Genomic DNA, 12,170 nt, shown 5'->3' on the forward strand with positions numbered 1-12,170 from the left:
AATATTGATGTTAACATTATCACTTTCAGAAGTGCGACTTCATACACACTAAATTGCCTTTTTGTACTTCAAGACAAAAAAAAACCAAACCAAAAAACCAAAACAAAACATCAAGACATTGCAGACCGGTCGTTTTCACTTTTTTTTTTTTTGGTTTGTTTCCTGGTAGTTATCCTTAGTCCTGGTTGTCTTCCCATCACCTATTTTGCAGAAAAGATTACTTGAGTTCTCCTGTATTTTGTCTCTCTATACTAATCAAGCTTATTCATTTTAGTCTGCTTTCATGGTATGGGTTCTTCATTTCCCTGATGCTTTAGCAGCATCTGTGTCTGCTGCTTGGTAATTCTGTGACAAAAAAAATGATCCTAAATTGAGGAGAAGAGCCTCACCTGAGATGCACGTGGAATATGGATCTAAGCTACAAGAGTCTGCTGTTGGGAGGCAGCTGGGTACAGCAAAACACAAATGTTCTTGGTGCTCTCAACTGAGGCTTGGATGCAGAAAAGCTTGGGAACTTTCTGTCTTTTTCAGCTTACAGAAACTTCCTCAGAGTATGGAAGTTCTTTCTACTGTAGAAAAGATGACCTTTTAGGCCACTATGGATTTGTTTTGACATTTATCACTTTAGTCCTTGGTTTGCCAATCCTCTTTGCTGTTCTGACACTTCTCTATATTGCCATACCTTCCACATACAGATCAGTAGTGGCTTATTTTTCTACCAAACTGTTTTCTTAATCCAGAACCTTAAACACCATCAATACTTACCTGAATAATCTGTTTAATCTCAAAAGGTAGTCTAAGTGGTCAGATAGTACATTAAAAATACTGATTTCCACCATTTGGTAATGAATTTATATGCAACATGAAATCTGAGTTTTTCCAGTCACAATTAAGGTCCCACCTTTCTATATCAAATAATGATTCTAAACTTCATGGGGATCTGTGGAATTCAGTCCATTTTTTGGCTTCATTATAGTGGCTAAGTTCCAAAATAGTGGATTTAGAGCTTCTTGAGAAACAACATGTAGGGATATTTTTCCCCCTACTATCATGGTTCTTCCAGATAATGTTGAACAAAACTTGTTAACCTGGTGCTGTAGCTCTAGGTGACGTTTGTGTGCTAGCTGAATCAGAAGTTAGAACACTCACTTCTTGCTTTATTTGAAGATAAAATACATCCTTACTTTATACTGTTTGTCAAGATGAAAGATTAAACCAGTTTTAGCAAGGCAGCCCTTTTTCTACACCAGGTGAACCAACTGTACCAAAATTAAGTTGAGACTAAGAGTAGATGATTTATAGAAAAGCTACAAAGCGTGTGATGCGACTGAAGAGACAAATGGATTGACATTTTGAGTAAAAAAAAAAAAAAAGTAACATCATCTGCCAGGCTGAATGACTAAGGATGGCTAACTAAATCTGTTTTGTGGGGTTTTTTTGCCTAGTGCTTGAGTAAGGATGCCTTAAGAAGATAACTATGGATAAATATATTAAAGTGCGGAAGATTGGAGAAGGATCCTTTGGGAAAGCAATTCTTGTTAAAGCTAAAGAAAATGGCCAGCAGTATGTTATTAAAGAAATAAACATCTCTAAGGTGAGTGATTATTCTTTATTACTGAACAATTCTTTCTGTATTTTTGTTCTCAAAAATCATTATTTTCCTTCTGAAGATGTCAAATAAGGAGAGAGAAGAATCAAGGAGAGAAGTTGCTGTATTGGCTAACATGAAACATCCGAATATTGTCCTGTATAGGGAGTCATTTGAAGGTAAGTTTAATTAATGCAGTAGAACCTGAAGTAATGGTAGTAGGTGACTGTCTGTGCCCTACTTATTGCAGTCAGTTTAAAAGTCAAGGGGTTTTCTCTCTTTAATTAGTCTTTCTTATACCTTTATTACTTCAGTTCTTTTTGTTGTATTTTTTTCGCAATTTCCCTACACATTTAAAAACAACAATTTTTAATAGTGTAACAATTAAACAGAAATGTTCATGTCTCTTCCTTACATCAATTTTGGTCAATGTTTAAATGAAAGGGTTATAGTCCCTTGTTTCTCCAGACTGTAAGTATCCGTGAATGCTTGTGTATGTTAAATACGAGTACAGTCTAAATTTGGGTATTGATAACCTAGCAAGAGCAATTTTATCTCAAAATCTATTATTTTAGAATGCAGTCTACAGTCATTGCAATCCAAGCATTGCTTTCAGAGCTGGAAAAATAGATGGGACTGTTTACCTTATCAAGCTATGAAGGAAGGAGAAATACATTTCCACATTGTTTTCGCACTGAATGTCTTGGGGAATGAGCAGAACAGATAAGAGTATTCCATAGGTTAAAATACTATTTTAAAACTTAAATATGATTTGAGATACTGTTTAGGGACACTGCTACTTTCTTCTTTCCTTCCTTTCTGCTGACTTTCATCTATCTTTTCATTGGGGGCTTTTATTTTTTCTATTAATTAAATTAGAATTTTGTGTCATTGCACAGTCATAGTCTGGTTTATAAATCCATGTTTACATCTTTTCTGTAACAGAGGCTGCTTTTTTTCTTTCTTCTTACAAGGTAGATCATGTAGTCTGTAGTTCACAAGACTTCACGCTGCATCTTTATTGCTAAAGCACATTGACTTTGAATATACTGAATTGGTTTATAAAAGAGAACTATTTCAGCAACAGGTCTGGAAGAAATCCAGACTCTTAGGATCCTCTTTTAAAATAATACTGATTATAAAGCTTAACCATGATACAAACAGCTGTTAAGCACAAAAAAAATCCTCATTGTGATGTTTTGAAAGACATTTCAGAAGCGTTGTGCGGGAGTGAAAACAAAGTGATTTAGACAATTTAATGAATTTTGACTCTCTTTAGAGTTTAAGTGCTATGACTAACTTATAAGAGTATTTCTTTTGAGCAGCATGTGATTGATTTTATCATGGGTAATATGTAAATAGTGTAGTTCTTGTGGTTTTGGTAACTTGCAATTTGCTTCTGTCTAATCTCTTTTTTCATCAGTAACTGGAAAATACTGCATCTGGGAACAAAACTGTAATTTTGTATGAAATGTATTATATTTGCTCATAATTCCTAGTGGAAACTTGTGTAGGATTTTTGTAAGTCTCCTAAAATGTCATTAAAAATGAGAAAACAATTGTTTCCTTCAGTCATTGTCTGCTGGAAGTTTTATTGCTGTTCTTCAGTCACTGAAATGAGCTGTATGAGAGTTGATGATTGTCACATTCTTGCACTTAGTGTGAGTCCAGGTAAAAACTCCCAAGAAAGAATTAGGCAAATCGAGGCAACTACCTAAATTAGAACTTAAGATCTCTATTTTTATGCTAGGGGATCTCTAGAATGTTTGAAAGCAGGTTGAAGAATGGTTTTATATTGCATTCATAAAGTGACAGCTTTAATTTTGTAGTGGTTTTAAACCCCATTTTGGGGCGTTGGTTCAGTAGATGTGATTTCTTTCTCTCCGTTTCAAAGTAGTCCAATGTTACCAAAAATGGGAAACTTATTTTGTGAACTTCAAAATAATAAAAGCATTTTTGCTTTAAGTTTGAAAAAAGGTCTAATAAATTATACCTGAAACTGCATGTGAAAAGGTTAATTTTTTTTGTTGTTTTTTCTGTGATAGCAGCGAAGATATTCAGAAACTTATGTTAAAGATGGATCTTTTTTTCTTTTTGAAGTAGTTTGTGTTTTATTTTACAGAAAATGGCTGTCTCTACATAGTGATGGATTACTGTGAAGGAGGAGACTTATTTAAAAAAATAAATGCCCAGAAAGGAATCTTATTCTCTGAAGACCAGGTAACAGCAAACTGCTGCTATAGTGTTTTGTTGCATGATACTTTTTCATGAGTTTTAAATTATTTTGCTTCAGTTTGGTGGATATTGTTGCTTAATCTAAAATGAGGTTCTCGAATTGTGATTCTCATTATCAGCCACAGTTGTAGCCTTAAAAAGAAAAAGAATAGAAAATGTAGCTGGGAATCCTGGGGCTTTGTCTGTATGTATAAGATGATTTAAAAAAAAAATTATCTCTTGCAAAGTAAACCAAATCTGAGACAAATCTGACAACATGAATATTTGTAAACCTTTGATTTTTTTAAGGTATAATGAAATACTGATTCTCATTTATCAGAAGCATAAAATAGCAAACTTTGTTAGTATAAGAATATGAAATATGTCAATATGAATTTTGAATGAACATCATTCAAAAGTTTATTTTTCCATTAGAAAAATAATGTATTGGAAGTACACCAGCAGATTTTGTTTTTCCATGATACTGGTTATAAACTCATTTGTACTGTGGGAGAATTTGGAATGAACGAGAGGATTTTATGTACAGGTTTGATTAAGTGAAGATAGATTATATAGGATTCAATTTTTTTTATTAGAACTGACAATATGTTTCCTTCTTTGTAAATGGTTTCTGTGCTTTTGTCTGCATCCAGTAGGATCTCAAGTTACCTGTGGTTGGAAAGGCTTAGTAGTATAGTAGGTCTATTGATGGTGCTTAGAATAGGGTAAACATGAAACATTTTGGATATAATTTGTAAAACTTTTCACTTTTGTAATTCGGGCTTACTTTTGCAATAAGAACTTAAAGTGGAAGAGTGAAAATTGCAGCTTGTATTATATTTTGACATGTATGTACTTCTAAGTTGGGAATGTGAAACCACTATTCACATGGAAAAGTTATTACTGTTAGTCACTTTTTCTGTTGTGATTTTTACAGATTTACCAAAAAAAAAAAAAAAAAGAGTTTGGTTGTCTTGTTTATAATTATCTAGTTATATGTTGTTTGTTGCTTTTCTCATAGAAATCTGCTTTTTACTACTTGTTAAGATAAAATTACTGTATGATAAAATAAGTGTTTCTGTAAACATCAGTATGGCTTTCGAGGACTCCTAGAAAGTTGATAGACTGCCAGAAGACTTGTATTGGTTACAGCAAAAGTACAGTCTTTAAGATGCAAGTTCTATGTCTTAAATGTTTTAGCCAATCAATCTTGCATACTTTTGTTAGGTTTATAATATGTAATAGAAATATTAATCTCAAAATTAATATCTACTTTGGGTAATATGCATATTTAATTTAAAAATTAGCATTATAGCGACAGTACTGTTATGTTTTTTATTATACTACGGTATAAATGAAGACAGGTTTGTGGAAGAGGGTAAAATCTTGAGTTATAAAACTGATTTGATAATATCTTCAGTTATGTAACTGGGGAAATTTTCAGATAAATAACAATGCTGATGTTGCATTTTCTTTTATGCATAGATTCTGGATTGGTTTGTACAAATCTGTTTAGCACTAAAACATATACATGATAGAAAAATCTTGCATCGGGACATAAAGTCACAGGTATGTAAGTAACTATTTTTTTAACCAACTTTATTTCCAAAATTATTATATTTATATCTTACTAGTGTAAGTTGGCAATTATAGAAAACAATCTTCTTATGTAAACACTTCCAATACTGGAAACACTTTTTTTCCTTCAGAATTGTCAGGAAGAGCTTTATATGATATTTGTAGAAACAGATTAGGCTATTTGGTGAAGCTACTTGAGTGTTACTTCTATATTTATGTGTGGGGACAGAAAACATATTTTAAGATGTGTAATAGTGTTTAATTTTGATACAGTAGGACTGGAGTAAGACTGGTGTGTTGTAGTCAGTAACACTACTGCTAGTGACTTTGAATAGTAGCATAGGGTTTACTCTTCCCATAACATGTTGAGAACAAAAAGTGTGCAATTGTATGAATGTTTTAATTAACAGACTTCTTAAAATTTCTATATCAAGAATATATTTTTAACCAAAGATGGAACAATACAGCTGGGAGATTTTGGAATCGCCAGAGTTCTTAACAGGTAACTCCATTTTGTTGCTGTTTTCTCTGACTTAATCTAAATCACTTTGATATAGGAAAATGCAATCTGTGCACTTCATGTGAGTTAACTAGTTAACGTTAATTCTTATTTTTTTCTTAGTACCGCAGAGCTGGCTCGCACTTGCATAGGAACGCCATACTATTTATCACCTGAAATATGTCAGAACAAACCTTACAACAATAAAAGGTACTAATAAGCACTTTATTAAACATTTTTGGTAAGGAGAAGAAAGTGAGTTTTTAGAAATCTAAAGCTGTTCTAATAATATGATGGTGAACAGCCATTAGTTCATCTCTTACCCAAGAAGGTACTGAATCTCACTGTACAAGTGGCACCTTATTAGGTCTGTGCAATGGGATGCAGAGATGACTTAGCTTAATGCTCTGAGTTCTAGATCTAGCAGTGTTCTTAATTATGGCTCTGCTTTTGCCTATCTGCATGCAACTCGTACTGCCTTAATTTATGCAGTATGAATGTGAAAGTGTGTTAAGGATGAAATCGCACACACAGTAATTGTATTCTCTAAGCATGTGCATGGATAGGTGGCTCAGCTTGCTTCAGATAACAAAGTCATACAGATACTTATATGTTTGCTGTTGTGGCAGTAGGCTGTATCTGGTAACAGTGTGCCTAATGTAGCTAAAATGGTCATTATCAAGTTAGTCTTATACTGCACTAAGCTGCTGCACCATTGCTCTGAGTGCCTTACACTAATTTCAATTGGTTTCTTAAAAGAAAACAATTATTACAGTTCCTTGTCCCTTAATTTCTTCTACATGGGATTTATTATCCAATGGTGTTCTAACCAAATTCTGTAATCCTGTAATGAGTGAGGGTAGGGTAACTCGATGTTAAACAGAGTAAACAGACTTTGAGAATTGTATTTGCGGAATTAGGTGGTGAGTTTTGTTTGGGTTTTTGTTGGTTTAATTCAGAGACTTCAGGTGCATGTGTATATTTAAAGAAAAAAAGCCTTTGTCCCTATTTTGTTGGATTTCTGTGCTTGGGAGTGGTTCAGATGAAAAGGTCTAAATAAAATCTGGAGCCAAAATAACCTCATCTGGTTTTCAGATTGACCTTGGTTTTGGTGGTTGTCTTTTTTTGTTTGGCCTTTTGTGGTTTGCAGGGTGGAAGATGTACATACAAGGGAGCTTGTACATACTCAAAATACAACCTTTTCCTTTTCAAAGATAAACTTCATAGATATAAGTTACTTGGCAATGTCACACCTAGAACTAATTCTTAAGCTATGTTCTCTTTGATTTAGTGATATCTGGGCCCTTGGTTGCGTTCTGTATGAAATGTGCACACTTAAACATGCGGTGAGTGGAAAGTTCTTGTGTCTTTAAAAGAATAGTGATTTCAAACAGGAATTTTTCCTTATGTTACACAAATGCATTTCAGGTCATTGAAAGGCTTTCATGGTGACTGTTTAAAATTACCTTCAACTCCTCTTTCTATACTGACCCATATTTTCCATCTGTTTTCGTTCATGCCAATCTCTGTAGAAATCTTAGCACTGCATATTTTGTTTTCAGTGTAGGTTTTTAAGGAACTGTGTTAGCTGAAAAAATTGTTGGGTGTTGTAACAAATGATACTGTGAATAGTGTTCTTTTCTTTCAAAAACCTGTCATTTTCATTGAAAGTCTGAATTTGGACTGCCAGCTTCTGTGCAGATGGATTAATGCATTTCTGTTTAGAACAGAAGAAACTCCCATGGTGAAAGGGTTGCCTTCTTTTTTTTTTATATACATGGTTGTTTTGAATAATATATCTTTATCATCCATTTTTCGGTTAGGAAGGGAAGTAAAAACACTTCTTTCTGTCTTGTTTTGGGGTTTTTGTGTGGTTATTTTTAATGGCTATTTTTATTAAAATAAAAAGATTACAACAACATGAAAATCAGGGGAAAAATATCAAAGGATAAGGATTTAATTTTAATTTCAAGTTTTTTGTAATTTCTTATTGCTTGTTTTTTTTTCTGTGGCAACAATGATAACCATGTTGCCTTTCTGAGAGTTGATGGCAATAGGTTGTTTTCTGTGAGCTGAGTGATTTGTAGTGTTTTCTTTTTATTGTACAAAGGAATTGAAATGGTGTGTTCTGTTTCCTGATCTTAAGCTGAAGTCTAAGCATTCCTATGGATTTGACACTAAATGATTATGAATGCTTTACATTCCTTCATTTGAAATGTGGCCCCACTAAAAAGGGCAGAAGGCATGTGACGGTTGAAAGTGGGACAGGAGGTCAAGCAGATAAATATATAATTCTTTTATCCTTAATGATATATTATTGTCAGTCTAGATCTGGCGGGAAATAATTATTTGTAGCAGAAATTACATCAATAATATGGAATATCTGTATGATTATATATTTATAATACTCGGCGGCAAATTGTTTTAAACCACTGATATAAACTGTTGATGGTCTTGAAAATTTCTTTTGGTATGTTGAGGCAAGGCAATGTGTGTTGTTTGTTTTCTTCATCTTTATATGCTGCCTTGCATGTGGACAGACAGTAAGTAATATGCAGTAACTGTTCTCTTTCTCATGTAATACAGTTTGAAGCTGGTAACATGAAGAACTTAGTACTGAAGATAATCTCTGGGCCTTTCCCTCCTGTTTCTATGCATTATTCTTATGACCTACGTAATCTGCTGTCACAGTTATTTAAAAGGAATCCTAGGAATAGACCATCAGTAAACTCCATATTGGAGAAAAACTTCATAGCCAAAAGGGTTGAAAAATTTCTCACACCCCAGGTATGGACTTGGTTTTTCTAATTTTGCTAAAAACGTTGTAGACTTTTCTTTATTCTAATATTAATACACAGCATGACAAATTGGAGTAAGATATTCCCTAGAGCTTTGGTAAAGACACTTTCAGTTGAGGAAATAAGAGTTTTACTCTGAGCTGTTAAGAAACACAATTTTTCCAGCTGCATGACTAACATATTTGACTTAGAGATAGATACCACCTAATCTTAAAAACAACAGCAAACCCCCATACCCAGAAAACACCTTTTACTAACTAGTACATTTGTATTCAGCCAGAGGTGGTCATTATGTGACACAGCTGTAATGCCTGTTTTCTTTGTTTATCCATGGCTAAATGTCCTCTGCTTTTCTTAGTCTAGGCTTAAGAGATCTTTCATAGTTGACATCTTCAGCCTGTTGCAACTATTGCTGATATCCCTGCTCTTAACTGTCAGGAAATCAGTCTTCCAGTTTTATATAAATTCTTTAATTTTCATAGTTACAGTAAAGAATTGATCTAAATTAGCGTCCTTTTTTTTAAAAAAAAGGGCTTTTTGAAAGGTACTGAAAAGTCATGTTTCTTTTCTGTCAGTAGGTGTGATAGAAACATTACACTTCAGTTGTTACAGCTTACTACCCAAATAAATCCTTCAAAATCAATGAAATACCATTAGTAGGGGAGACTGTACTCATGTGTGACTTCTTGCTTACAGAATCTTTTGATGACAGACTGTACAGGTTAAAAAGTTTCTCTGCCATCGTGTGTGGAGTCCTAAGTTCTGCACTTTGGTTCTTGGAGGTTTTTTTCAGTTTTAACTTCTCAGCATCTATTGTAACTGACTGTTAGCCTCTAAGCAAATCAAAATAATCTGGATAGTTCAAGATTCTATAAAGACTGTTCCTTAAAACCTTGTGGTTTAGGTTAATCTTCAGTTATCATTGCTGTCAGTTGTTGTCAGAACATTAAATGTAACACATTCTTGGCATGCTCTGTCTCTAGAAAGGTGGTCTTGTAGTATGGCCATTATCTGTCTGCAAGTAGCACTACTCTTGTGAAAAACACCTTTGCAGTTCCCATCCTTTGAATATTCTGTATTGGTAGCACCAGTGGTGGCACTCAGATTGTGCAAGAAGTTTGAGAGCAGGATGTTAGAAAACGAGGGCATGGTGCTGGCTCAGCTAAAAGTCTGTGTCACTCCATGTCCTGTGAGCAGCGAACACTGACTGTAAACAGTGCCTGGTTGAGGCACAGAACAAGGCAAGCCTACGTGACATTACCCTATGATACTCCCAGCCTTTATCTTTTGTTGGCTCAGCTCAGGAAGCATCGTCATTGATATTCAGTCATCCTCAACAGATTTCTAGTCTGTGAGCTTATCTGATTTCTCCTTGTACCTGTGTAAATTGTAAGAAATCAGTAAGAAATTTCACAGGTCTGCTACTTGCAGAAAGCATCAACTTCGTTTATTCTAAACCTTCCTCCTTATATTCAGTTGTACCCCACTTACATTGGTATTATTATTTGCTGCCTTTGTGTGTTTCTCTGCAAAATCACATGTGGTATTCTAAACCTGTCACATTACATCTGTCATCTTTTTATAGGCTAAAGAGCAAGCTTATTCATTCAACACTTTTAATTATCCTTGCTGCTCTTTGAACCTTTTTCATTTCTACTACGTGGTTTTTGAGGTACTGGGTTCAGAACTACATACAGTATTCAAGATGATAGCCTATTAATGTTCAGATATTCTTCATTCATGTTAAATTTAAGTTACAGTAAGTACTATTAGGTGTTTACTGGAAGTGGCACTCTTCTCTGAAAAGGTTTTTTTTCTGGCTTCAGTCATACTGTTGGCTAACGGTTCAACTTTTTGTTTAGCTTATTGCAGAAGAATTCAATCACAAAATCTTCCAGAAGTTTGGACCACATGCTGCACCAGGTAAGTGTGTAATGTGCTTTTGTTTTCAGCTCTGGCAAGATAGTGTATGTAGCTTTGTTCTCTGGCTGTTTTTGGAGTGTTCTTATACCTGATTCTAGAAGTTTCAAGAAAAAAGAGAGTAACAATTTATTCCCCCTCCCCTAGGGGGCTGGATATATGTAGGGTACAAATGGTGCAAACACAAACTACAGCCCTGTAATATTTTAGGTGTACATTTTCCTTTTACAGTATGTAATGCTTCCACAATTTAAGGAGTGAAAACTACAAATACTGGAAATAATTTATATGTTGTTGTACGATTTTTTTTTCCTTCCTAATGACAAATCCATAATGAGAAATACCATTTCTTGTAAAAATGTTGGAGGTTTCATTAGAGATTCCATGATTAATTCCCGTTTAATTCAGCCCAGAGCAGTAGAATTTCTACTACTGGTAGCAAATTAGATCGTGGTTCATTTTGTCAGGATGTTCTTACCTTACTTTGTTTTTCTGCATTTGTTTACCCTTTTTCTCCTAGATTTTCTTCCCCTTTCTTTATTTCCTTGTAATTACTTGAAGCTGTGGCAAGTGCTTTGGAGTCTTCTGAATGTGTTGTGTGTTTCACTTCAGTCCTGCTATTCTGTAGCAAGAGAGCTCTGCTAATAGAGAATCAAATCCACAATATTGGCATATTTTCAGGAACTATACAGTGAAAACAGTATCCCTGAAGGCCACTGAAGCTCTTCCAGAGCTGCTCATCTGCCAACATTAGTGTTGCTGTTTGCAGTCCATTGTTGTTAGTGGAGGGAGGCCTGTCTCTCCATTCCATTAGGAAGACTTTTCCCTGTGTCCATGACAACTGGATGGTAAAGCATGGTAGCTGAAATAAGCTTCAGTTCTCCAGTTTGACGAGTTGAGAGTGAAAAAGCTCAGGGATTGTGTTCTGCTCTATCTTATCGAGCATGAAATTTAGATGAGCTGTTTTGGATGACTGGGTATACTGCACTTGCACATCAGATCATGTGAATGACATATTAGCAGTTCACCCATTTGCCTTCAGCTTTGCTGTTCCAATACGTTGGAAAAGGGAAATACGGTACGCTGGTCATAGCTGTAAAACAGGGTGGTTTTTTTCTTTCTAGCTAAAAGACCAGCTCAGGAACAAATACTGACTTCAGTTGCACCAGCTCAGAAAATTACCAAACCTGCTGCAAAATATGGAGTGCCTTTAGTGATCAGGAAGTCTTGTGATGCACCTAAAAAGCCTAATGAGAAGAAGCCATTGGCTAAATCTAGGCAGGTAAGAAGCTAAGTTACTTAAATTGAACTGTTTTGATCATACCTTATTTGCATGCTGTAAAAATACTATGCATTCCTTTTCAAAGTGTCTTCTGTGTGGACACATGTATCTGCAGAGAAAATAGTAGTTCAAATGCTTGATTTGCTTCATTATTGATTTTTTTTAGTTGTTGTTGTTCATTTGGTTTTAATATAATGATTTTTGGAGACTGCTAACTTAGGCTTGGTTTTTAATTCCACTGCTGAATTAGACATGCTTTGTATGTTTTTAGTTCCTTTGTTGGTGTTGACC

General features: G+C 34.6%; 1 protein-coding gene across 4 annotated transcripts in view; it reads left to right on the forward strand.

Moving 5' to 3' along the window:
- The first annotated feature begins 308 nt into the window (after nucleotides 1-308).
- NEK1 (NIMA related kinase 1) overlaps nucleotides 309-12,170 on the forward strand; it is a 44,094-nt gene continuing 32,232 nt past the window's right edge. For 2 of the 4 annotated variants that reach the window (XM_026846849.1, XM_026846850.1), the window contains exons 1-11: nucleotides 309-551; nucleotides 1,446-1,594; nucleotides 1,671-1,767; nucleotides 3,711-3,808; nucleotides 5,288-5,371; nucleotides 5,815-5,882; nucleotides 6,003-6,089; nucleotides 7,171-7,225; nucleotides 8,466-8,666; nucleotides 10,540-10,600; nucleotides 11,722-11,879. In XM_026846849.1, coding sequence (XP_026702650.1) covers nucleotides 1,478-1,594; nucleotides 1,671-1,767; nucleotides 3,711-3,808; nucleotides 5,288-5,371; nucleotides 5,815-5,882; nucleotides 6,003-6,089; nucleotides 7,171-7,225; nucleotides 8,466-8,666; nucleotides 10,540-10,600; nucleotides 11,722-11,879 — 1,026 coding nt within the window. In that variant the 5' untranslated portion in view covers nucleotides 309-551; nucleotides 1,446-1,477. Of the gene's footprint in view, nucleotides 552-1,445; nucleotides 1,595-1,670; nucleotides 1,768-3,710; nucleotides 3,809-5,287; nucleotides 5,372-5,814; nucleotides 5,883-6,002; nucleotides 6,090-7,170; nucleotides 7,226-8,465; nucleotides 8,667-10,539; nucleotides 10,601-11,721; nucleotides 11,880-12,170 lie in introns of those variants that run through there. The other 2 variants (XM_026846851.1, XM_026846852.1) reach the window with 2 other exon arrangements.

This window comes from Athene cunicularia (genome assembly GCF_003259725.1).
Source record: "Athene cunicularia isolate RWA chromosome 4 unlocalized genomic scaffold, athCun1 chr4_part1, whole genome shotgun sequence".
Classification (NCBI taxonomy): Eukaryota; Metazoa; Chordata; class Aves; order Strigiformes; family Strigidae; genus Athene; species Athene cunicularia.